At 47.6% G+C, this 24637-nt stretch overlaps 1 protein-coding gene across 5 annotated transcripts in view; it reads right to left on the minus strand.

The window, feature by feature from the left end:
- The window catches only part of LOC122741704 (phospholysine phosphohistidine inorganic pyrophosphate phosphatase), a 207947-nt gene that overhangs the window by 178113 nt on the left and 5197 nt on the right, over positions 1-24637 (minus strand). For all 5 annotated transcript variants that reach the window (XM_043985421.1, XM_043985422.1, XM_043985424.1 and 2 more), the window contains exons 2-3: positions 8535-8722; positions 4516-4669 (exon numbers count right to left, since the gene is read on the minus strand). In XM_043985421.1, coding sequence (XP_043841356.1) covers positions 4516-4669; positions 8535-8722 — 342 coding nt within the window. The remainder of the gene's footprint in view (positions 1-4515; positions 4670-8534; positions 8723-24637) is intronic.

Raw genomic sequence — 24637 nt, forward strand, 5'->3', positions numbered from 1 at the left:
AGATACAGGGTAGTCTGGGAAGGCAGACACTATCAGTCGGGATCACGAAACGCTTGGTGTGGAAGAGGAGGAACCCACACTGTGCCTTTAAGGATGACAGGGATGATGAGAGGTGAAGGTAAGCAGGGAATGCTTTCTAGGCATGGGGAACAGACAGGGCAAAAACAGAACAATGGGATATGACGTGTTATGAAGGAAGAGAAGACAGAGTGTAGGGGACAGAGTAGAGTCCAATGAGGATGGAAGGTTGTGCAAGGCTTTGAAGGGGGAGGGGGAGGCAGGATGGCTGCCAAGAAGTATTTGAAAGGTTGTCATGTGGAAAAGGGATTAGCCATGTTCAGCCTGGCCCAGAGGGCAGATCTCACAGCTTTGGGGAAGCTACAGAGGCAGCATACAGTGGGAAAGAAGGGAAAATTCCTAATGATAAAAATGGTGTCCAAGTGGGGTGGGCTCCCCCTCATGAGGCGCTGGATGAGCAGCTACTTCCAGGGGTGCTTAAGAAAGGATGACCCGGGGGCAGCTGGGTGGCACAGTGGATAGAGCACCGGCCCTGGATTCAGGAGGACCTGAGTTCAAATCCAACCTCAGACACTTGACACTTACTAGCTGTGTGACCCTGGACAAGTCACTTAACCCCAATTGCCTCACCAAAAAAAAAAAAAAAAAAGAAGAAAGGATGACCCTTTGGGGAGCAGGAGGCCAGCCTCTGGCAGCCCTGCCTGCTCTCTGCAAAGAAGGCTTTTGGCCTGGCCAGGGAGTGCTGCATCACACGCTCCAGAGGGGACAAGAATCTCACACCATGGCTGATTCCAAAACCCAAAGACAAAATCTTCAGCCTCTGCCTCAGAGGGAAAAAAAAAAAAAACCCAGAAAAATTCTTATCTCAGTTAAAAAACGAATCACTTTATCCGCCATGCCTCAGCACCCTCGGGACCAGGACTTCGGGAGTTAGGGGTGGGGTGGGATGGCCTTGCTATATTAGGGAAAAGCTAAGTCAAGGTCTCCCCCCCAAATTAGTCATTTTAACATTTACGTTTTTATAGAAAACTGGAAGCTGCTGGCTTGCTTTTGTTTAGTTTTACTTCTTACCCTGCCTGGGATTTCTCTTGATTTTTTAGTTATCCAAAGAAATAAAACCATCTTGGGGCCACGTGAACACTGAAAACATTTCCCAATACAAAGTAAATAAAAGGATTTCCTTTCATTTTTTACCAGATCTAGGCTATGCCTGAAGCTCAGAAGCCCACTGAGCGGCTTTGTCCTTTCTTAGAAAAAGAATTCAGATGGGCAGCTTTTTGAAGAGAAGCAGCTCAGTGGGTCTGTCCACCCATCTACCTAGCTGTCTGTCTGCCAGTCCTCCTGTCTGTCTGCCCAGCCGCTTATCTCTCTGCCTGCCACGGTGGCTGCCAAGGGGGCTGGGAACAGTCAGATGCGATTTTATGCTTTATTCTGCTGCCGTTTCCGATTATACAGCGGGGCCTCTCTCTAAAATGACCACTTGACCTTTCCCCAAACAGCCATTAACCTTCTATGGTCTATGGCGTAAACAGCTTAATTTTCTGACAGTGGCGTGACAGAGGAAATTACAAAGCCAATTCCCCCTCTCAGGCCCAAACAGATGCTAAATGTAAATCACTCCCTCTCCAGGAGGTGCCTGGGAGCTGCCACTGCTAGAGGGTAGGTGGCCTTGGCCAGCCGGGGCAGCTACACAGGTCTGCCCTGAGTGGGTGTGGGCAGGGCACATGTTTTCTAACCAACCTTACCATCTCCCCATCGTCTTTGCCAGCTTCCCTCCCCTGGTTTTGAGCACATAGGCAGAAGGGGTTATTTCCAATCATTACTGCATTCCTCAAAAGCCATCAGCACAATAATAATGGTGCCCAAGTGTTTGCAAAGCCCTTCACGAATATGATCTCATTTGAGCCTCACAACAACCCTGGCACGTAGGGGCTATTATGGTCCCCAATTTATAGATGAAGAAACCAAGGCAGATAGAGGTTGACTTGCCCAGGGTCACACAGCTAGTGTCTGAGGCAGGATCAGAACTCAAGCCTTCAGGGGGCAGCTAGGTGGTGCAGTGGATAGAGCACTGGCCCTGGAGTCAGGAGTACCTGAGTTCAAATCTGGCCTCAGACACTTAACACACACTTACTAGCTGTGTGACCCTGGGCAAGTCACTTAACCCCAATTGCCTCACTAAAAAAAAAAAAAAAGAACTCAGGCCTTCTCCACCTCAAGACCAGCACCCCCCCCACCCCCGCCAACCACACTGCCTCCCAAAGCTAAAACACAGAAAGACACAGGCTACAGAGGCAGATGAGTGAGTCCTCAGAGATTTCTTACTCCAATCTGACTTTGTGTATGAGGAGTGGAGAAGCTGAGACCAAACCTAACCCATTCATGCACCAAAAGACAGCCTGCCTCTGTTTTAATTGGGGCTGCTCTCAATACAGAAGAACAAACTGAAACTCCCATTTCTAGAGCTGAAAGGTTTTGTCAAGCCCTTTCCTCATCATCCTGGGCTGTATAAAGATTTTACAAATGGGGAAACTGAGGCTCAGAAAGATCAAATAAGAAAGCCTGTAAAATGCTTGAAAAACCCTCAAGCCCTTTATAAACACTTGCTGTCACCTACCATCTGGTTTTGTCATCATTCAATCCCTGTGCCCACAGCTCAGAAGGGCGTGGGCTGGACCCGTAGCTGGCTCCCCAGACTCCAAATACAATGCCCATCATCCCAGCAGGCTTCTTACCACTAATGATTTATAGTCATGCCATTGATGACTTTCTGGATTTGGGGGGAACACACTCAATGGGAAATGACTGGATACGTGGTGCCCATTGAGGCAGAGATTCAAAGACTTGTGTTCTCCATTTCAAGAGTAAACACTGATTGTGTTTCCCACAAAGCAGATTAAAGGTACAGGGTGGGAGCTCCAGGGAGGTCAGCCTCAGCCCAATGGACAGAACTTCCTGAAAATAAGAATGGGGGAAGAGTCTGCCTGGTAGTGAGCCCCTTGTCACGGGGGTATACAAGAAGAAGCCGGGTGTCCCTGGTCAGATTCTGGGTGGTGCAGGAGGGATTAGGTCACCTCTAAGGTCCCTTGGAACTCTCAGCTCTCCAAGAACCCACCATTCTAGGCCTCCTCGCTCTCCACCAATGTCCCTCACAATCCCCAATGACTTGGTAAATGGTTTTCTGGATTGGTTAAAACCAGGAAATTCCTAAGCTGGGGCTAGATCCTCTGGGCTAAGGTGGTCCTTAGACAAAAAAACTCTATAGTCACTCATCAAACTTATACCCAAGGCCTTTCCAGGTCAGTCAGCCAGTCAACAAGCATTTATGAAGCCCTTATTTATGTCAGCATCAATGCTAGGCTCTGGAGATACAAAGAAAGGCAAAAACACCCGCTACCACACCGTGGGTCAGAATGAGGCATCAGAATGAGAAGGATTCTCAATAGAGGAAATAAAATAATCAATGAAATAATCAATAAAATAATTCAGAAGACCCAAATTCAGAGGTTCTGTGCCCACACTGAGCAGATTGGTAGAGGGAGAGAGAAGACCGGTCTTGGAGTCAGAAAGGGCTGGATTGAAGCCCGGCCTCAGGCACTAACTAGCTGTGTGACCCTCAGCAACTTCAGGACCTGGCTAACTTACTAAGACTGTTAGGGGCAGACGAGGAACCAATCTGCATAAGTGGAGGTACTTTCCACACCTAGGAGTTCCCTACACTCATGAAATCAGAGTGACCTCAACATCGACTCAGCCCATAAGCCCAAGAATCTGCAGCTTAGAGTCTTAGAGATGGAGGGCAGTTGGTCAGGGTCATCATAGCCATGACGGGCTGTTCAGTTCTGGGGTGAAGGGGGCCTTTTAATCACAGAAACGAGTCGATCCCAGCTTTTCAAGACCGTCAGCTTGGGCTACAAGAGCCCCTCAGAGGGAGGGGCCAAGGGTCCATCTTCCTGCTCATCCTTTAGAATGGAGAGACGTGAGTCGCTGTTGGTGCAGCTCTCAGGCTAGGCTAGAGGCTGGGCAGCTTGAGTGCTTGGGGTGGGGGGGGGGCCAATGTTTTTGTTTCAGAAGATAATTGAAAAAGGGCAAGAAAAAATTCTGCCTCTTTCTCCCTCCTCTTCCTCCTCCTCTCTACCTCTCTCTTTGCCCCCCTTCTCCCCTCCCTCCCTATCTCTGTCTTCCCCTCTCCCTTCGCCCAAAGCCCCAAAGGCCACTCCAGACCACAAATAAAAGAAATCGGTGATTACACATTTTTAGGTCTAGGGACTTAACCTGAGATTAAAATGGCAGAGAAAACTCCAATGTGATTTGGCACCAGCTTTGCCATGAACAGTCTAAGAGAGCTGTCTAGAGAACAGGGAGGTTAAGGGACTTGGCCAGGGTCACACAGCCAGTTTGGGTTGGAAGTGAGATTTGAACCCCGCTCTTCCTAGCTTGGAGGCTTGTTTGCTATCTCTCATTAATAACTCTCCGAAACACCTTGAGTCAACTTACCCTTTTCCCAGGGATAAAAGCACCGGATTTTCCAGGCTGACAAGGACTCGGAACGCCTCATTCAGATTCTGGTAAGAGAAGCCCTCCCCTGCATCTGCAATGACGACGCAGTTTGGATTCGAGGTGTCCATCTTGTCAAATTCAGAGCGGACATCTGGAAGCAGAAAAGAGGGGCTGGTCTGGAGAGGAAGAGGCCAGCACTGACAGGCCACCAGCTTCAAACACGGCCCCTTCTCCTCCTTTCAGGGACCTCAGACACTATCAGAAAAGCCAAATCACAGGCCAGACAGAGACAGAAGTCAGCATTTGGCACATGGCGGGGCGGGGCTCAAGTTTGGGTGGCAACTTCCAATGGCCACTGCCCAACAGTTCTGGAAGACGGCAGAAATTCGAGGCAGTCTCCCTACAAGACGGCACTGATCTCTAAGAGCCTGGGGTGGATTCCTATCTAGAATGCATTCTCAATAAAGGGATGGTCAGTGAATACCTAGAAAAGGAAGCAACCATCACAGAGTCAGCCCAGCTTCCCCAAGAGCGGGGTGTGCTAGGCTCACCTCATTTACTGCTAGGTACGACAAGGGAAGGCCCCAAATAGAGTTTGGTGAAACGTTAGCGAAGCGCTGGACAAAGAGCCTCAGGCTGCTCCTGGGAAGAGGATAAAGAGAGGGCGGCTGGACAAGGACACAATTAAGGAGAATCAGAGCTGGGGGAATGAGCAGACCCAGAGTGACCACCACTAGGTCTGTGGCAATGTGGGTCTTCAGTGGGGTGCCCCAGGGGTCTGTGTGTTCTAACACTTCTATCAGATGACATGCTGATGAAACCATCAGAATCCCCCCAAAGTCCTTCGACTCACAGAACAAAGGCACTTCTGTACACAATGGGGTAAAATTCAATCTATCTCCTGGGGTTAAAAAAACAAATGGAGGCCAGTTTCTAATACCAGATGTCCTGGTAACTGGATTTGCTCCTGGCTAATTCAAGGAAGTTAAGAGTTTCTTTGAAAGCACAAAGATGGCAGCACTATCTAGAACCTCAGTGTCATCTTCTGCAAAATCAGAGAGGTGAATTCTGAGGGCCCTTCTTTGTCTAGAGCTATGAGTGTATATGTAGCTTTGGACAAGAAGTTTCCCTTCTCTGGGCCTCAGTTTCCTGATCTGTAAAAGGAAAGGCCTAGACCAGATGACCTCTGAATTCCCTTCCAGCTGTAGGAGCTCAGATTCTAGATTCACATTTGGGAAACTGAATTACTTGGGGGTAAAGGCAGTTTCATTTGAACTTTAAGAATGTCTCTTCACACATAACTCAGCCTGATGACTGGTGATGGCCAAGGTGAGCATAGCCTAGCATGTGACCCAGGGCCTCTTCATGAGCTTCTAACAGCCCAAAAAGGTTTGAGTCACTGACATTTGCAGCTGAAGCAATGACTGACTCTCAAACAAAATTTACAGTGGATCAATCGACCCTGAGAAACCAAAGGTCATTGGCAAAGCACTTTGTACGAAAATAAAGCTTCCTTTGTCCCTGGGATCGCCATTGAGAGAGGGCCACTGTATTCTCTCACCCGTACAATATGGACAATACATTGTAATAGAGTATGTGAATATATACTTTAGTGAATACTGTTGTTGTTGTGTGCATATTCTCTGTTAGGCTGTTGTTGTTATAATACTAGGCTAGGTGGCATAGTGGATAAAGTACCAACCCTGGATTCAGGAGGACCTGAGTTCAAATCTGGCCTCAGACACTTGACACTTACTAGCTGTGTGACCCTGGGCAAGTCACTTAACCCCCATTGCCCTGCCCCCCCCAAAAAAATACACTTAGAGAACTGAGAAACCTTCCCCTCTTCCTTTTGGAGAAACCAAATTCCAGCCTTCCTTATAGAAGTGCATTCAACCAGTGCTTGCATTACTAAGGAAGGGTTCTCAATAAACCTAAGGGACTAAAGACTGGCCTCCCATAATTGGGTGGAAGGGCTGTTAATGACCTATTCAGGTCCTTCCATTTGTGCCTCTTGTCTCCATCGAAAACCCAGGGCTTGGGAACAGCCCAGGAAAGATTTTCTGGGGCTACACAAGTTATTTTAAAATGAAAACAGAGAGGAGGCAGCTAGGTGGCACAGTGGATAGAGCACTGACCCTGGAGTCAGGAGGACCTGAGTTCAAAGCCAGCCTCAGACACTTAACACTTACTAGCTGTGTGACCTTGGGCAAGTCACTTAACCCCAATTGCCTCACCAAAAAAAACAAAACAAAACAGAGGCAAATCAAAAGCCTGGGGGGCTGGGCAGGAGCCAGGGGCGAGACAGAAAATATCTGGAATTCTCAAGCACTGCTAAATGTCATTCTCTTAAAATATGCAGAAGGTACAAGGCAACCCTGTTCTATCTGCTTTCCTCAAAAAAAAATGTTTTTAGATAAAAATTAGACCATCTTCCTCCAAGTTACAGAATCATGCACAGGGCCAAACTTGACCAAGTCCTTCTGTCATGATCCCACTCTGATTTCTGAGCATGAAAAACATGTCCTCACACAGAACCAAAATTCAGAGATGGCTCCTTTTTTCCTCTGGATTCACAAATATAATTCACGATTCCTATATCACTAGCCATTATGAAAAAAGCAAAAAACCTCAAAGGAACGAATTTTTCTTAATTTTCTATGGAGAATTCTTTTTTCTCTTTTAAGCATTTCCTTGTGACCTCCAAGGCACCATCGCATTTAATGTATAATAGATAGAGCACTAGCTTGGGAGTCAAAGGCTCTGGGTTCAAAGTTCCCCTCTGATGCTTACTACCCCGTGTGACCCTGGGAAAATGTGTGTCTCCCCTGCAAATGAGGGAGGAAGATGAGGGGCTTCTGAGGGCCCTTCAGCCCAGCTACCTAGAGATGAGTGGTGGCATGGGGAAAGGATCGAGCACTATGCCTGGAATTAGGGAGACCTGAGTTAAAATCCTACTTTGGATACTGTATGACCCTGGACAGGTCATTTAACTTCTGTTTCTTCATCTATAAAATGGAAATAAGAGCACCTGCCTCACAGGGTTGTTGTGAGGATCAAAGGAGATAAAAATAATTCTTTTTTAAAAAAAGGCACTTATCCCACTGCTAAATAAATGCTTATTCTCTCCCCTTCTCCTCCCTGCCAGCCCTAGGGTCACAAGGGCCTCCTATACTATGAACAAGTGAGTCAATGTCAGAACCCAAGCTCACAGGCTACTTAAGTCTGGTCTCCTTTCAACCTATGGTGGTTGTCTTCATCATCATCAATAACTAACATTCACGGGGGCAGCTAGGTGGCGCAGTGGATAGAGCACTGGCTGGCCCTGGAGTCAGGAGTACCTGAGTTCAAATCCGGCCTCAGACACTTAACACACACTTACTAGCTATGTGACCCTGGGCAAGTCACTTAACCCCAATTGCCTCACTAAAAAAACAAAACAAAACAAAACAAACAAACAAAAAAAAAATAACTAACATTCACAAGGCACTTACTATGTACCGGACACTTTACTGTAATTGTCTCATTTCATACTCATAACCACCCTGAGAGGCAGGTGCTGTCATTATCCCCATCTTACAGATGAGGAAACTGAGGTGAACAGGAGTTAGTAAGAAAGGGGAGAATGAAGACACGGATAGCTCCACAATTTCCCAAGCCTCTTATTGCAAGGGATTGTGGACCTTGGACGATGAATGGATAATAGATAGTTGATGGATGGATGGATGGATAGACAAGACAGACAGACAGATGGATGGACAGATAAGTTGACAGAGACAAAATTAAGTTAAAATATTGACTTGAGATGTTTCCTCTGGGGAGCCACAATGGCAGATCCCCACTGAGTCTCACTGAAGAGGGGTCATTTCTTGGAGTCCCAGAAGGACCTCCATAAAACTCTTCTGTGGGCTGCCAGGGTGGGCTGCAATCTGGGCTGCCCAGAATAAACCCACCCTCGCCTAAGGAAGGGTCACCTTTAACTCCTTGGGGTTTAGGGGAAAAGGGATGGGTCTTACCATCATGAACAAGCAAATAGGGCTGGAGGCCTCGCTGCTTCAGAACCTGGCAAGCGGCCGGGGCAGGAGCCGTGACTTCGTCCACCGAGATGTCAAATCCCAAACGCTGAAGCAATCCCACAAACTTCTCCCGAGACTTCTGGGATTCATTCGTGCAGAACCGCAGCTTCAGGCCTGACTGCTTGATCCTAGTGTGAAATTGGGCCGAAAGGTGAGAAACTCCATAGTTAGCCAGTCCAAAGGTCACATGTGAGGCCAAGGCTTTATGAAGGAGAGCGGAAATTTAAACCTCGAGACCACCCATTCCTCCCAGACCCTCGAACAGTCTTAGATATGAGGCCAAAAGAATCCATCCATCCGCCCATCCATCAATAATCATTTATTAAGTACTATGTGCTAGACACCGTGCTAAGTGCTGCAGTCAGATATAATCCCTGCCCTCACTGAGCTAACAATCTATTGAGGAGTTAGTTAAGTGATAGGTTTCTTATATCACAGATCATAGAGGACTTCAGAAGGCCACCTGCTCCATCCCTTTGGAAAGATAACAGAATTGGGAGATGCCAGATGAAGAAAGGTTAAACCTATAAGGATTTGCTGTTAATTTCCCATAAAGTACAACTGTGTATATACATATAATTATGGCATGGACACCAGACTGGTCCCCCAAAGCCCTGGGATCAAAATTCAACTCGTCGGGGCAGCTAGGTGGCGCAGTGGATAGAGCACTGGCCCTGGAGTCAGGAGGACCTGAGTTCAAATCCAGCCTCAGACACTTGACACTTACTAGCTATGTGACCCTGGCCAAGTCACTTAACCCCCACTGCCTCACCAAAAAGAAAAATAAAATAATAGTTTTTAAAAATTCAACTCCTCCAATTCTCTGAGAAGACTTTGTGCATTCCCTCTGCCATTAGGGTGGGAGGTCCTGGAGGGCTGAGACTGGTTTTGTCCTTCCTTTGTGTCCCCAGCACTCAGAGAAAGCTCTTAATAAATGCTTCGTGATGAGTTATAAAATAACACTCACATAATCTCCCTCACAGCACCGCTGGGAACCTGATGTCATCATGTCTGCTTCCTGATGTAAATGGTGCCACTCATGCCCACGTGATCTTTGGTGAGGCACACTGAGCCTCAATTTACTCGTCTGTCAAATGCAGGGGCTGGGCTACATGGCCTCCAAGATCCCTTTCAGCTCTAGCTCTGAGATTGCACGAACTCTGAGCTTCCGTAATATAGTCTCCTTATTGTTCAGGAGCCACTCATTAAAAAGTCGGGATCAGTCTGGGAAGAAGTCTGCCTCCATATTATCCACAAAGAAAGGATATGATTGTTTTAAAAGTGGAAAGGAAGGGGGCCTAGTGGTGTCAGACCTCAAACGATGCCACAAAGCCATAATCATCGAAACAACTTGATACTGGGTAAGCAACGGAAAGGGTGCTCAATGAAACAGATGAGGTACACAATATACTATGAGAACAGTAATGTAGTGCTCAATGAACCCAAAGATTCCAGCTATCGAGGCAAGAAGTCTCTATCTGACAAAACTGGACTGGGTACAGAGCAGCATCTCACACTCGATACCAAAATAATTCAAAACAGGTACATGATTTAGAATATTAAGGGTGACATCAACAAATTAGAGGAGGATAGAAGAAATTACCCTTCAGAACTATAGATACAAGAAGAATTCATAATGAAACAAGAGAAAGCTTCACAGGACAGAAAATGAATAATTCTGATTACATAAAATTAAAAGGGTTCACACAAGCAAAACCAATGAAGCTAAAATCAGAAGAGAAGCAGGAAATTGAGGGGGAAATACTTGCAGCAGGTTTCTCTGATAAAGGTCACATTTCTAAGATTTAGGGAACTAAATCAAATTTATAAGAATGAAAGCCATTTTCCAATTGATAAATCTTTAAAGAATGTAGACAGTTTTCAGAGGAAGGACTATAAGCTAACGATAGCTATATGAAAAAAAATGGTCTATAAAATTAGAGAAATGCAAATTAAAACAATTCTGAAGTAACTATCTCACACTCAGCCTGGCAAAGTTAATTTTAAAAAGGGCAAATGATACATGCTAGAGAAGCTATGGGAAAACAGGTATATTTCTACACTGTTGGTGAAGCTATGGACTTGTCCAACAATTCAGGAAAGCAATTTGAAACCATTCCCAGAAAAACTAATGAACTGCACTACTTTTTGACCCAGCAATATCGCTACTAGGTCTAGATGCCAAAGAGATCAAAGAAATAAGAAAAGGACCAATATGTACAAAAATATTTATAGCAGCCCTTTCTGAGGGGCTTATATGAGCTGATGACTTATATAAGCTGATGTAAAATGAGGTAAGCATGATAAGGAGAAGGATTCATATGATAATAACAATATTATAAAGACAAACAACTCTTGGGCAGCTCTAGGTGGCACAGTGGATAGAGCTCTGGCCCTGGATTCAGGAGGACCTGAGTTCAAATCTGGCCTCAGACACTTGACACTTACTAGCTGGGTGACCCTGGGCAAGTCACTTAACCCCCATTGCCCTGCAAAAAAAAAACAAAACCAAAACCCCCCCCAAAAAAAACCCCAAAACCAAAAAAACAACAAACAACTCTGACTTAGGAACTCTCATTAACACAATGACCAACCACAATTCCAGAGGACTGTTAGCTGATGGATTTCTCAAAGTACATGGCAAATGCAGGAGTTGGCTTTGTTTGGCCATAAACGTTGAACTGCTTTTGTTTTTCTTGCTTTCTCAATAGATGAGAAAGGGAGGAAATTTGGAACTTAAAATCCATTTTTAAAAAAGGATACAATAGATGAGAGAACAGGAAGAATATTTAAGTTACTTCCATATTTTCAAGTGCCTAGTGGCAGTTGTATCCTAGCACTTAGCACAGTGCTTGGCATATAGGAGGCACTTAATCAATGCTGATAATCTGACTTACTTCATTAGCACATCACAAAATCATAGGGCCTCGGAACTGGAAATGCCCACAGGTGCCGTCTAGTTCAATTCAATTATGACCAAAGATTTCCTCTAAAAAAGTGTTCTGAACCTGGGATGTACAAACCTCCAAAGGACCTGTGGGTAGATTTCAGGGGGTCGATGAAATTGGATGAGAAAAAATTCCCCTCCTTATTTTCACTAACTTCTAAATGAATGTTTTCATTTCCTCTAATTATTTAAAACTTTGATTGTGAGAAGGTTCCATAGACTTGACCATACCGCCAGAGGCCCTGAAGCCAATAAGGTCAAGGACCCTTGGACAAGCAGATGCCCAAGAAGGGGTTGTCCAGGGGCAGCTAGGTGGTGCAGTAGATAGAGCACCGGCCCTGGAGTCAGGAGGACCTGAGTTCAAATCTGGCCTCAAGCACTTAACATGTACTAGCTGTGTGACCTTGGGCAAGTCACTTAACCCTAACTGCCCAACCAAAAAAAAAAAAAAAAAAGAAGGGGTTGTCCATCATTGGTCAGTGGAGGGAGGCCACTCCACTAGAGAGCCCCCAGTTACTTTTTTTATGAGACAATTGGGGGCAAAGGTCCTGCCAAGATGTGGTACCCAGAATTGAACATGGTATTGTGAGGAAAGAGCTTTGTACCCTACAAACAGTTAGATGAATGTGAGTTAGTGCTCCTAGAGCTACTTCTCCAAAGTCTAGCTATAGAAAGCACACATGTGTGCATGCAGGCATGCTCACAAACACACATACACACCACACCCACACACACATACCCTTTGCATTCTTTAATTTTTTTTAATGAGGTCAGATTTAGGGGGCAGCTAGGTGGCACAGTGGATAGAGCACCAGCCCTGGATATAGGAGGACCTGAGTGAAGATCCGGCCTCAGACACTTGACACTAGCTGTGTGACCTTGGGCAAGTCACTTAACCCTCATTGCCCCGCCAAAAAAAAAAAGTAACAATAATAGTCAACAAATATATGACATCTACTCTGTGCCAGGCACTGTGCTAATATTATTTCATTTGATCAAAATAATGAACATTTTCCAAAAGTCAGGAGGAAAAACCAGACTCCAACCAGGCTGCAGAACCTTCCCGATGACAGATGCGATCCCATCAAAGATCAGTGTCAGCCACTGCTCACACAGCCAACACTACTGAAGGGGCCGGCAATGTCTTCTCCAATAACATCGGTCATTCATTTCTTTCTTATTATTTGTCTTTCCTAATCACAGGTATATGAATTATCAATTACACTTAGTGGTTAATTGCCCTTCATAAAGATCGCCTTTTTTATTTTAAATTAGGCAGTTAATATATTGTAACTAATAGCATCCACTTGTACATTCTAAATATATCTTCATTGATTGGAGGCTCGAGAACGGGAGACCCGCTCCCAAGTTAATGAAGCAGTTGGGTGACGAAGTACAGGCAGTGTCTGGGGAATAATTATCGCTAATGAATTATGATGTGCCCTTCTCAGAACAATGAACAATTGGTATGACAATGAGATGACAGTGCCCCCCATCTGTTATTCCAAACACAACTTCAGTTGTAGATGAAGGAAATAAAAAAAGAAAGGCTTTGAATGACTGAATGAAGGACGTCTCTGGGGGGCCTGGGCCTCTTGGCTTCTTTGAAAACAGTGACACACAATTCACAAAAAATTAGTGTTGATCCAGGGACAAGGAGAGAGGTGATGACATGGACGTAAAGAGAGATGATAGAAATATGGATATAGTTACTGAAGGTACAAATAGAGATACAGTATGAGTTGTAGACCTAGAATTCATTCCTGAAGTAGAGGAGGAAATGGGATGCAACATTCCCCAGAGAAATCAGCTTGGTGTCTCTCTCTCATCTTTTTTTTTTAGGGGCATTCGGGTGTTAAGTGACTTGCCCAGGGTCACACAGCTGGTAAGTGTCTGAGGCTGAATTTGAACTCAGATCCTCCTGACTCCAGGGCTGGTGCTCTATCCACAGAGCCACCGAGCTGCCCCATAGCTCTCTTTTAATAGGCCAGTCAATTTGAACAGTCTCCTTATTTTCAGCCTTAACCCCAAAAGAGAATACCATGCCTTCTCTTGAGTCAAGGAACCTCACACAGGCTAGAGCCAAATTGGTGGTGACACAGGATCACAGATTTAGGGGTTGGAAAGGACCTTTGAGGCTGCTGGGTCCATTCTCGTTGTTTTACAGATGACAAAACAGAGGTAGAGGTCAAGTGACTTGCCCAGGGTCATGCGGCGGTTGTTTGAGGTAGGATTTGAACCCAGGTATTCTGATGAGGCAATATGGCAGACTGTCTGTTGCTCCTCTAAAGAGTTGGCCCTCTCATCTCCTTTCTCTCCATTACCCAGGAATCAAGAGCCGGCTTCCCTGTGAAGCCTTTTTGATGTTCTCTAAGCTTGTTTCCGGATCACAAGAGTCCTTTTCCACAAGGAAATATGGAAATACCAATCTCCAGGTGCTGCAGAGCAAAGTCAGCAGAGGCAGCCAGGCCTGGAGGCCCACTGAGCCACTGAGGACATGAGGAGAAAAAGGCAGAAAGGAGGAGAGAGGAGCTGGGTGGGACCTAATGGTGGGACCGAAGCTAGACCTAGAAAGGGCAAACAAAAAGATTTTATTATTACTATTTTATTAGTAGTAGTAGTAGTATTTGGCGGGGGGAATTGGGGTTAAGTGACCTGCCCAGGGTCACGCAGCTAGTAAGTATTAACTGTCTGAGGTCAGATTTGAACTCAGGTCCTCCTGACTCCAGGGCTGGTGCTCTATCTACTGCGCCATCTAGCCGCCCCTATTATTACTATTTTAAACAAAACCATTTTCTTTCTTTAAAAATTTGTATCAGGGGCAGCTAGGTGGCACAGTGGATAGAGCACCAGCCCTGGAGTCAGGAGGACCTGAGTTCAAATCCGGCCTCAGACAGTTAATACTTACTAGCTGCGTGACCCTGGGCAGGTCACTTAACCCCAATTGCCTCACTAAAAAAAAAAAATTTGTATCGAGGCAGCTAGGTGATGCAGTGGATAGAGCACCGGCCCGGGATTCAGGAGGACCTGAGTTCAAACCCAGCCTCAGACACTTGACACTTACTAGCTGTATGATCCTGGGCAAGTCACTTAACCCTCACTGCCCTGTTTAAAAAAAAAAAAAGTTGTATCTATTTTTCCCCCAAAATCTTTTATTTGAAGATGTTTGCCAGTTATCCTCACCTCAAAAAATAGACACAACAGCACACTAAGGGTTAATAACAGTGCCCAGAGCCATGCCTACAACCCTAGTCAGCTCTAAGTCCCAATCAAGTACCTTCCCCCAAGACCTGGTACCCGCTCCCACTCCTACTGGGCATGGGGCAAGAGAATGACTGATGGGGGTAGGGGGCAGTAGTGGTGACAGATGTATCTATTTTTAAACCAATAATACTTTCTGTATTTGTTAGTTTGTTGATTCTACTTATTTAGGCTAAGCATTTTGGGTAAGATTTTGCCCTTTCTGTTGAGTGTTTATTTAACCCAACTGTTTTTGTTGATGGTTATAAGTTTATTGTTTGTAGGAAAAGCAATTTTCTTAGTTTTTTGTTAGGTCTTCTCATAAAGTTCCCTCCAGCTCTGTTCTGTTTATGGCTTTGGGGGGGTCAAGTCTTTGTCTGCACACAGTAGGTATTTCACTGGTGTTTGGGGAACTGAATACTTCTAAATTCTATATAGTTCCTCTTTTGGAGTCCTGGGGAGGGAGTTACCAAATAGCCACCGAATAGGGGCTTAAAATTCACCTTTAAAGCAACGGAGGAAATTATACTGTGTGTCCCTTGATGCAAAGATGTATCTGAAATCTGGGCAGAGAAAATAAAAAGAAACGGACCAGAAAGATGACAAAGCAATCACAGAACAGAGATTTACAATGGGAAGAGACCTAAGAGGGCATCTGGTCCAACCCTCTCATTTACAAATGAGGAAACTGGAGGCAGCTAGGTGGCGCAGTGGTTAGAGCACCGGCCCGGAGTCAAGAGGACCTGAGTTCAAATCCGGCCTCAGACACTTGACACTTACTAGTTGTGTGACCCTGGGCAAGTCACTTAACCCCAATTGCCTCACTAAAACAAACAAACAAACAAAAACAAATGAGGAAACTGAGGCCAAGAGCAGTCACAGAGATGACTTGTGGCAGAACTGAGATTTGAACTCAGGTCCTGTGCCTCAAAATCCACCCCATTTTCCAGGGTACCCCGCTGCCTCTTAGAATGATAGGAAGCTCAGAACAGATAAGCCGTAAGCATCCAACACGTGGAACAGTATTTCACAAGGCAGTGAGGGAAGAAAGAAGGAAGGAAGGAAAGAAGGAAGGAAGGAAAGAAGGAGGGAAGAAAGAAGGAAGGAAAGAAGGAAGGAAGGAAAGAAGGAGGGAAGAAAGAAGGAAGGAAGGAAAGAAGGAAGGAAAGAAGGAAGGAAGGGTTAGGGTTAGGAAACTGGCGGTAGAGCATGAGACTCAATCTCAGGCTTGTGGGGTCGAGCCCCATGTTGGACGCCAAAATTATGTCACAGGAGAAATGGGTTGGGGGTGGAGGTCCTTAGATATTCTTCTTTAAAGAGTTACAGCCTCTTGCACACAAATCCAATTAGAAGGAAAAAATCTTTTATTTAGGCACTAGAGAAAAGGAGCCAAGAGAGAAGTCCTTGGATTTCTCTCAAGGGAAGATGGCACGGCTCAGAGACATGATTCTCTGAGATACCTATCTCCACAAACAGGAGAAGGGCCATAGCTTTTATAAATGGTAGATGGGGGTGATCACCTAAGCCCTTATTGGGGGTGGGCTGGGAGAAGTCCGGGGAGGGGCGGCTGGAGCGCTCTGTTCCCTAGGCGCGACTCAGGCAGCAGCCACACCTAATGAGCTTATCTCTATCTCTCTGGCTTCTCAAAGTATGTCTGTCCTTGAGTTTAGCTTCTCAAGGAGAGTTACCCCAGACCCACGTCCTTTAGTTTAGCTGGCCAGTTTCCTAACCCCGTAACAGAAAGAAGGAAGGAGGAAGGGAGGGAGGAAGGAGGGAGGGAGGGAGGGAGGTTCCTCCCAGTCAGGGCAGTCAATGTCCTATTTCTAATATCCATGAGAAATAAGGAAATCTGGCTTTTCGTGCCAACGAAAAGTCACGCCCTGACATTCCAGCACGAGGCTCAGCAGTGGCCCCAGGAGTCATGTACATTTCTACAACCCCCCCACCAGACTGCAGTTGAAGCGTTATTAACCCCATTTTACAGATGAAGAGCCTGAGGCTCGGGAGACAAGATACTCGTAGGAGCTGAAGCCTCCCGCTCAAGGGGAGTAAACAGATGAAGTCCTCCCACGCCAGCCTGGCTCACTAGTCCCAGGGTGAGGCAGGCTTCTAAAGTCAGGAAGGCTCCAGGAGGCATCTCTTCAGAGGCTGCTACTTAAGCCCATGTCCGGCTGACAGATGACCCAAATCCCCCGGCATTGGCTGGGCCGGCAAGGCCCCGACTGATGGAGGTGACCAGGCTGGGGCTGGCAGCCAGCATCGATCCCAGAGCTGCTGGGAGGGGATGGCAGAAAATCTGTTTTTCATTTCCCACTGAGCGCTGTCCCTTCTTTCTTTGAACTGACCTTTACCTTCTTCTGACAGAGCAGGACAAGAGTCTGAGTGACAATGTCCCACCATGCAATTATCGTGCGTCAGATGAGCCGGCCCCTTACAAATCACCTCGAACTTTACACATCTGCTGGCTGTCAGCATCTGCTAGGATCGCTCACCCGAAAATAATGAAAAACCCTCATTATTGTTCCATACCAGGTAAAGTAGGAGGACAATCGTTAGACATCCTCGGTGACCTTGGGCACACTTAACTGCCTTCCTGCATGCTGGGAGGGCAGAGAACTGGAGTAGCCCCCCACCCACCCAATCAGCCCATTCAACTCCCACATTTAACAGATGGGGAAACCGAGGTCACTGGAGGGGAAATGACCTGCCCAAGGTCACACGGAGTAAACAATGCACTTGGGAGAGAAGCCCAAGGTTTTTGTTAATCCAGTTCTTTTTTTTTCCTACTAAGCCCCACTGCCTCCTTATATTAGGGGCAGAGAGAGCTTCCATCTCAAAGATGTCACTGGTGACAGGAAGGTGATACAGAGGGTAGAATCCTGGGCCTGGAGACAGGAAAACCTGAGTTCGAATCTGCCCTCGGACACTTCCTAGCTGCATAGCCCCGGGCAAGTCACTTCACCACTGTCTGTCTCAGTTTCCTTAGTTGTAAAACGGGATAACACCAACTTCCCAGGTGGTTGTAAGGATCAGCTCTTCTAATTATTACCTCAAATTCAGCCTAAGAAACAGGAAAGCTGAGAGAGGATCCACTCAAGCAGAAGCAGCTGGGCAGGCCTTTGGGGGCATATGGACCTTCAGCCTCTGCCTATCTGTAGCAGTCTGCTTTTTATATGTGGTTCCTTAAGGCACAGTAGTTCTTTTTTTTTGTGGGGCAATGAGGGTTAAGTGACTTGCCCAGAGTCACACAACTAGTTAAGTGTCAAGTGTCTAAGGCTGGATTTGAACTCAGGTCCTCCTGCATCCAGGGCTGGAGCTTGATCTACTGCACCACCTAGCAGCCCCCAAGGCACAGTAGTTCTACATGAAACACAGGCTAAGAATAAGTACTCCAAAATTTTTTTAAAGGAATAAAACATCTTTTAAAATAAGTTTTTGCTGATTTTTTTTTGGGGGGGTTGGTGAGGCAATTGGGGTTAAGTGACTTGCCCAGGGTCACATAGCTAATAAGTGTTAAGTATCTGAAGCTGGATTTGAACTTAGGTCCTCCTGACTCCACGGCCGGTGCTCTATGCACTGCGCCACCTAGCTGCCCCTACTGATGTACTTTTTAAACACTTCCCCATTTCTCCCAGGATCATTCTCCATCTCCCTCCCAGAGAGTGAGTCCATCCAATCCAATGCAGTCACCATTCACTAAGCCCACAATGGGCCAGGCTCTGTGCAATTAATAAAAGAAAGGCCAAAAGTAGAAATGCAAGAGGAAAAGAGTCAGCATAACCTAACAACACATCAACCCATGTGGATGGACCCCCCCCAAAGGGCTGGGCTGGGGCCGTCAGTCCCCCTAGTTTGTATAATCTTACCACACGGAAACAATCACTGCAGAGGAAAAAGAACCTGCAGTTTCAGGCGTTTACAATCTCCCAAGTTTGCCTCGTTGGGCAAAGCAGCTGGATTTTCTCACTTTGAACAAAGGCCCGTGGCAAGATCTGAAAGGCAAAGGGCAGAACCGAGGAAAGGCAAAGCCAGCTGCAGAATCTGAGCAGGGAAAAATCGGGAGCCTTTGGGAGAACATCTGGGGGCCTGATCCAGGCATCCCACATCTATTTCACCAGGTCACTGACCACCCCAGGGCTCCACTGGCATCCAGACCTCTGGACCTTCGGTGGACTTCCAGAGATAAAAACTGAACTGAATGAGAAGGCCCAGACAGACTGTGCTCAGGGTCAGCAAGATCACGGATCAATCGACCAACCAACAAGCATTTATTAAGTGACTGCTGTGTGCCAAGCACTGTGCTAGGCTCTGGGGGAAAGGTTACCAAAACTCAGAGAGCTGACATTCTAAAGAGCCCATCAAGAAATTAAAAAGTAACTAAGACTCGAATTTGGGTGTAAAGAAGAAGACTCTAGAAGATGGTACAAAACAGCCATCTAGTTCAAGTCAAACCTGTCTTTTATTTTTCTTTGGAAGACTTGAGTTCAAATCCAGCCTCACTTACTAGCTTTGTGACCCTGTGGAAGTTACTAAACCTCTATTAGCCTCAGTTTCTTCAAATGTCAAATGGGAATAACAGAAGCACCTCCCTCCCAAGGTTGTTGTGAGGACTGAATGAGATAATGTTTGTAAAACACTTAGCATAATGCCCAACATCTAGTAGGTACTTGAGAAATAAATGCCTTCACCTTCCTTCTTTGTATCCCCAGCACTCTGCACATAGTATGGCTGGCACACAGTAGGTGTTATATTAATGCTTGATGACTGACAAGGTCTTTCTGTTAATCATGAGACTTCTGAAAGGAACACAGATAAATAAGAGAAAATAAAAGCTAAGGTGAACATTCCTCAGAGTGGGAGCGCAGAAGTTTTTGCTGAGCCTCCTGACCTCAATGGCTGCATCTCACACAAAATTACTTTGGGTTTTAATAAGGCATTAAAAAGGGGCAGCTAGGTGGTGCAGTGGATAAAGCACTGGCCCTGGATTCAGGAGTACCTGAGTTCAAATCCGGACTCAGACACTTAACACTAGCTGTGTGACCGTGGGCAAGTCACTTAACCCCAATTGCCTCACACACACACACACACACACACACACACACACACACACACACACAAATAGGGGGTTTTACAAACACGGAGTTTTAGTGCCAGGAAATTCTGATGTCACTGTAAATAGGGGCTTACTTTGGAATAAGTCAAGTGTGGCCAGCGAAATGGAACCAGAGAGATGGGTTACAACCCCAGCACCACCAAAGAACGCCAATAATAATAACAATCACCACCTTTGCATAGCACTTTAAGGTTTACAAAGTGCTGTGTCTGTGTTCTCTGACTCGATCCTCATTTGATAGACAATAAATTAGGAACATGTTTTTATAAATAGAATGGATGAGCAGGGAGGGGTGGCTCCAGCCTGTGCTACCTACTTTCTGGGGATGCTGGGAGAGGAGAGAGGGAAGAGAGAAAGGAGGGAGAGGGGAAGAGAGAGGGAGAGACAAACAGTGGATCAGACACCCTCCAGGTGCCCCTCAATGGCTAGCCTGTGCATGTGTCCCTGTTCCCAAGGAGATCATTTAGAAGCTGGGGGGTGGGGGGCAGCTAGGCAGCACAGTGGATAAAGCACAGGCCCTGGATTCAGGAGGACCTGAGTTCAAATCCAGCCTCAGACACTTGACACTTACTAGCTGTGTGACCCTGGGCAAGTCACTTGACCCTCATTGCCCTGCAAAAAAAAAAAAAGAAGCAGCAGCTCGGGAGCAAGTCCCCGTCATGTCGCCCTCTGTCACCAAAGAGCACAGATCCGGAGTCTGGGGTCTGAGTGCGAATGTCAGCTCTGGGACTTAGAATCTTGGGTGATGGGGGAGGGGAGGAAGACTCTCTGTGCCTCAGTTTCCTTTTCTGTGCACCAAGGACTCCCTTGGGAGTCTGGTGAAACCTAGGGGCTCTTTCTCAGAAGAAAGTTTTTAAATGCATAAAAAATCAAACATGGAGGATTTCACAGGAAACCAACTATACTGGAATTCAATCATCAAAAAAATTTCCCGAACAGATTCATGGGCCCAGCTTCAGAACCCTGGGACAGACCCGTCCTCAGGCTCTTCTGGCTCCTCCTGTGACTGTCACTAGCGACTGCTGGCCAGCTGTCCAGACACCGACTCCCTGCCCACCCACAGGTGTCTTCCACCTTCCACCTCCCTCCTGAGGCCTTGCCAGCCCCTCCCGCCCCACTCCCCCAGGGGGAAGTGTCCCCTCTCCTGAACTGTCTGCTAAGGCAGAAAGAAGGCTCTGCTCCTTTCTGTGGTGACTGTCCATGTCTATCGTCTCATCACTGCCACCCCATCCTCCTCATCCCTCAACATGTTCATCCTTCGAGACTCAGCTAAGATGTCCCTTCCTCCGAGAAGACTCTGCCGTTCTCCCCTTGATTCCCCTCCCTTGTCAACACTTCTTCCCTCAAATGTCCTTGTATTGATTTCTCTGGGTTCATGATCTAGACTCCCCCCCTCCAAAGTAGAATGTCAGGGCAGGAGGAAGAGCTCAGTTAATCCCACCTCTGCCCATGCTCCCTCACTTGCTGTGTGACTTTGGGCAAGTCAATGACCCTCGCTGGGCCTCAGTGTCCTCATGTGTACACCTGGGGGGAGAGACTGAGCTACATGGGCTGGAAGGTGCATCCCAGCCCTGATCCGTCAGCTGTCAATGCACAGCTCAGCGGGGATGCAATGTAAGGCAGAATGTGAGAGAGAAAACCTGCACACAGGGTGGACCAGACACCGGGTACCGGACTAGGCACCGGGTACCAGGCTAGGCACCGGGTACCAGGCTAGGCACCTGGTACCGGACTAGGCACCGGGTACCGGACTAGGCACCGGGTACTGGACTAGGCACCGGGTACCAGGCTAGGCACCGGGTACCGGACTAGGCGGTACAAAGAAGAGCAGGCAAGACAGTCCTTGCCCTCAGGAAGTTTACATACTGTAAGACAAGACAACTCAGAAAGTGCCCTGGAAGGGAGGGGGTCACGCTGTGCATCCACTGCTGAGAGGGAGATAAAAGTAGCTCTGAAGGGGAAACACTAACAGCTGGGGGAGGGGAAGGGCTCTGGAAGAGCTGTGTCCTGAGAGGGGAGGAGGACAGCATCCCGGGCATGGGGCACAGCCTATGCAAAGGCAGAGGGGCAGGAAACAATGCCGAGGCTGAGGCACAGTAAGTAAGAGGTTATTGTTTGATCCTAGGTAAAGGACCCTCTCTGGGCCTCAGTTCCTTCACCTGTACAGGACGGGGTTGGCTTTGACCATCCATTCCACAGTGAGGCAGGGGCCCCAAAGCACACAAATCAAGAGGCACACAGTAGGCACTTCATATATGCTGGCTGACTGAGGAACTGATCTGAGGATGGGCAGCTCCACTAACTCAGCCACCTACATCTCCTAGTCTCCATCAGCCAGTCAGAAGTCTGGGGGAAGGCAGGAAGGGGACCCTCCTCTAACCTAAGGCCTAGAAATGAGATCAGAAGAAGCTGAGACACTGGGGGAGGGGAAGAATAGACGGAGGTAATGAGGGCCATCAAAGGAGGGAGAATGGCACCCACAGCACGGGGTCAGATGGGCTTCTTCCAAGGCAATGGGACAATCGAAGGGGAGGGAAAGACCTCCTGGCTCCCCTTGGTCATCCCCGGCTATAAAGGAGATTGTCCTCGGGAGCCAAGAGAACAGCAATGGCTGAGCCCGTCCCCCCCCAGCCTTTGACGGCACCATGGGCCATGGGTGGGGGGTGGAGGGGGAACCTGGGACTCCTGGAGAGTCTTCTTTAATTACACTGAGTAACATCCTTCTGCTGCTCTCCCCACAGACGAGCATCTGAACTCGAAGGTCAGCCAAGGTGAGGCAGGTGAGAGCAGGACTGTTCTCCGCCCATTCCCTGGGGCTGCTGGGGATTGGCAGCTGGAAGGGCGTTAGAGCCCCCTCATCTCAGACAAACTGAGACCCGGGGGAGAAGTGACCTGCTGTAGTCAAAGCCAGGGCCCAAGCCAGGTCTTATGACCCCAATCTGGGACTCGGTCTCCCATTTTCTGTGCTCTGCTTGGATGGCAGGTGAAATGTGGCGGCCAGTCTTGGTCTCAGAGGACAGATGATGAATGGTAGGCCCTGGGGGTGGGGGGACCCCAAGCACCTACATGGGCATGAGAGATAGACCTGCCCTGATCTTGGCCCAGAGGAGGACAGGTTCAGGAACCTTGGAAAGGGGCAAGTTTAACCTAGATAGGAGACAAAGCTTTCTAACCACTGGAATGACCACGAGCCACCTTGGGAGGGGGGTGGGCCCTTCCTCCCTGGAGGTCTTCAGACAAGGGCTGAACGAACAAGCGTCAGGCGGTTGTCATGGGGGTTCATCTCTGGTGTGATCTAGACGAGATGGCCAATGAGGCCCCTTCCAACTCTGCAGTGGGGTCATTCTGAGAGAGGGGTGGACTACAGGTGTAGAACGCAGCATACAGCATCATCTGATGCAGTCACTGCTTTTACAATAAGCAGGTTTGTCCTCTTTTGAGGAGGAGGGAGGTGTTGGTCCGCCTCTGGTGTACAAAAACAAAAGCATGGCTACAAGTTGGAGCTAACACTGTCATCAGGATTAGGCTAGAAGACCTCCCTGGCCCCTGGGCCATGGGCAAGGCCCTCCAGCAGGTCCCGTCAGCACCTTGGACAGGGTCCTGCCTTTGGGGCCACAGAATGAGCTAAGCGCCTGGGTTGGAGATGCCCCTGTGACAAAGGCCCCATGGGGGCTTGTCTCCTAAGGCTTCTGGACACCTGGCTGGACCTCTGCCCCACCCACATTTATTAAGCACAGTCTGTTTTTCTGCCTCTTTTGTCAGTTGTGCCATAGGGCAATACAGACATCTGGGTGGCATAGTGTATGGAGTGCCGGGCCTGGACTTAGGAAGACCTGAGTTCAAATCCAGTCTCTGACACTAGCTGTGTGACCCTGTCTGCCTCACTCCCCTCATCTATCAAATGAGCTGGAGAAGGAAATGGCCAAACCCTTCCAGTATCTTTACCAGGAAAACCCCAAATGGGGTCAGAGTTGGATACAACCAAAATGACAACAAACCACAGGATAATGGGTGGTGGGAAAGCAGACTTTGGCTCTACACTGGGAAATGAGATCCAGGGAGGTAGATGATCTAGTAGATAAGGGGTTGGACCTGGATTCAAATCCTACCTATAATACTTACCAACTCTGAGACCTCGTGTAAGTAGCTTCTGAGAGACGGGGTTGGGTTAAACAGTCTCTGAGGTACCTGCCAGCTCTGGGTCCTTGGACTCTACACCTGGACAGGACTTCAAAGGTCTCCTAGTCCTACTGCCTTGTTTTATAGAAAAGGAAACTGAGGCCCGTTGCCCAAGGTCACAGGGACTGTGGGGTGACAGCAGCTGGGGCTGAGGCCCGCCAGCCTTTCTGGCTGCCCAGAATGGTTTTATGATGCCCACCTCCTCCCCGGTACTGCCCTGTAAGGCTCTGCGGGGGCCCTGTTTGGACACGACCCTCCAGCTGCTCCGGGCCACAGATTTCCGTTGTCCTTTCGACAGATCCTGGTTGGAGGCTGTGCTAACAGATGCGGGCCAGGGGCCCCCAACAGGATGTTGTAAATGTCCAGCCAGGCCGGTCTTTCAGATGCCGATGCTAATGGCCCTTTGAGGCTCTCGGCACACAGTTGTAAATGCTGGCCCGCCCATGGGGAGGGCCGCCTCCCAGCCCAGCCTACAGACACTTAACTACCTTCTGCCTCATAGCAGGCAAGTGCCTGGATTCAAACAGGAAGAATGAATAGCTCATCTTGGAGAAATCAATCAGA

The sequence above is a fragment of the Dromiciops gliroides genome, chromosome 2 (genome assembly GCF_019393635.1).
Source record: "Dromiciops gliroides isolate mDroGli1 chromosome 2, mDroGli1.pri, whole genome shotgun sequence".
NCBI classification, from domain to species: domain Eukaryota; kingdom Metazoa; phylum Chordata; class Mammalia; order Microbiotheria; family Microbiotheriidae; genus Dromiciops; species Dromiciops gliroides.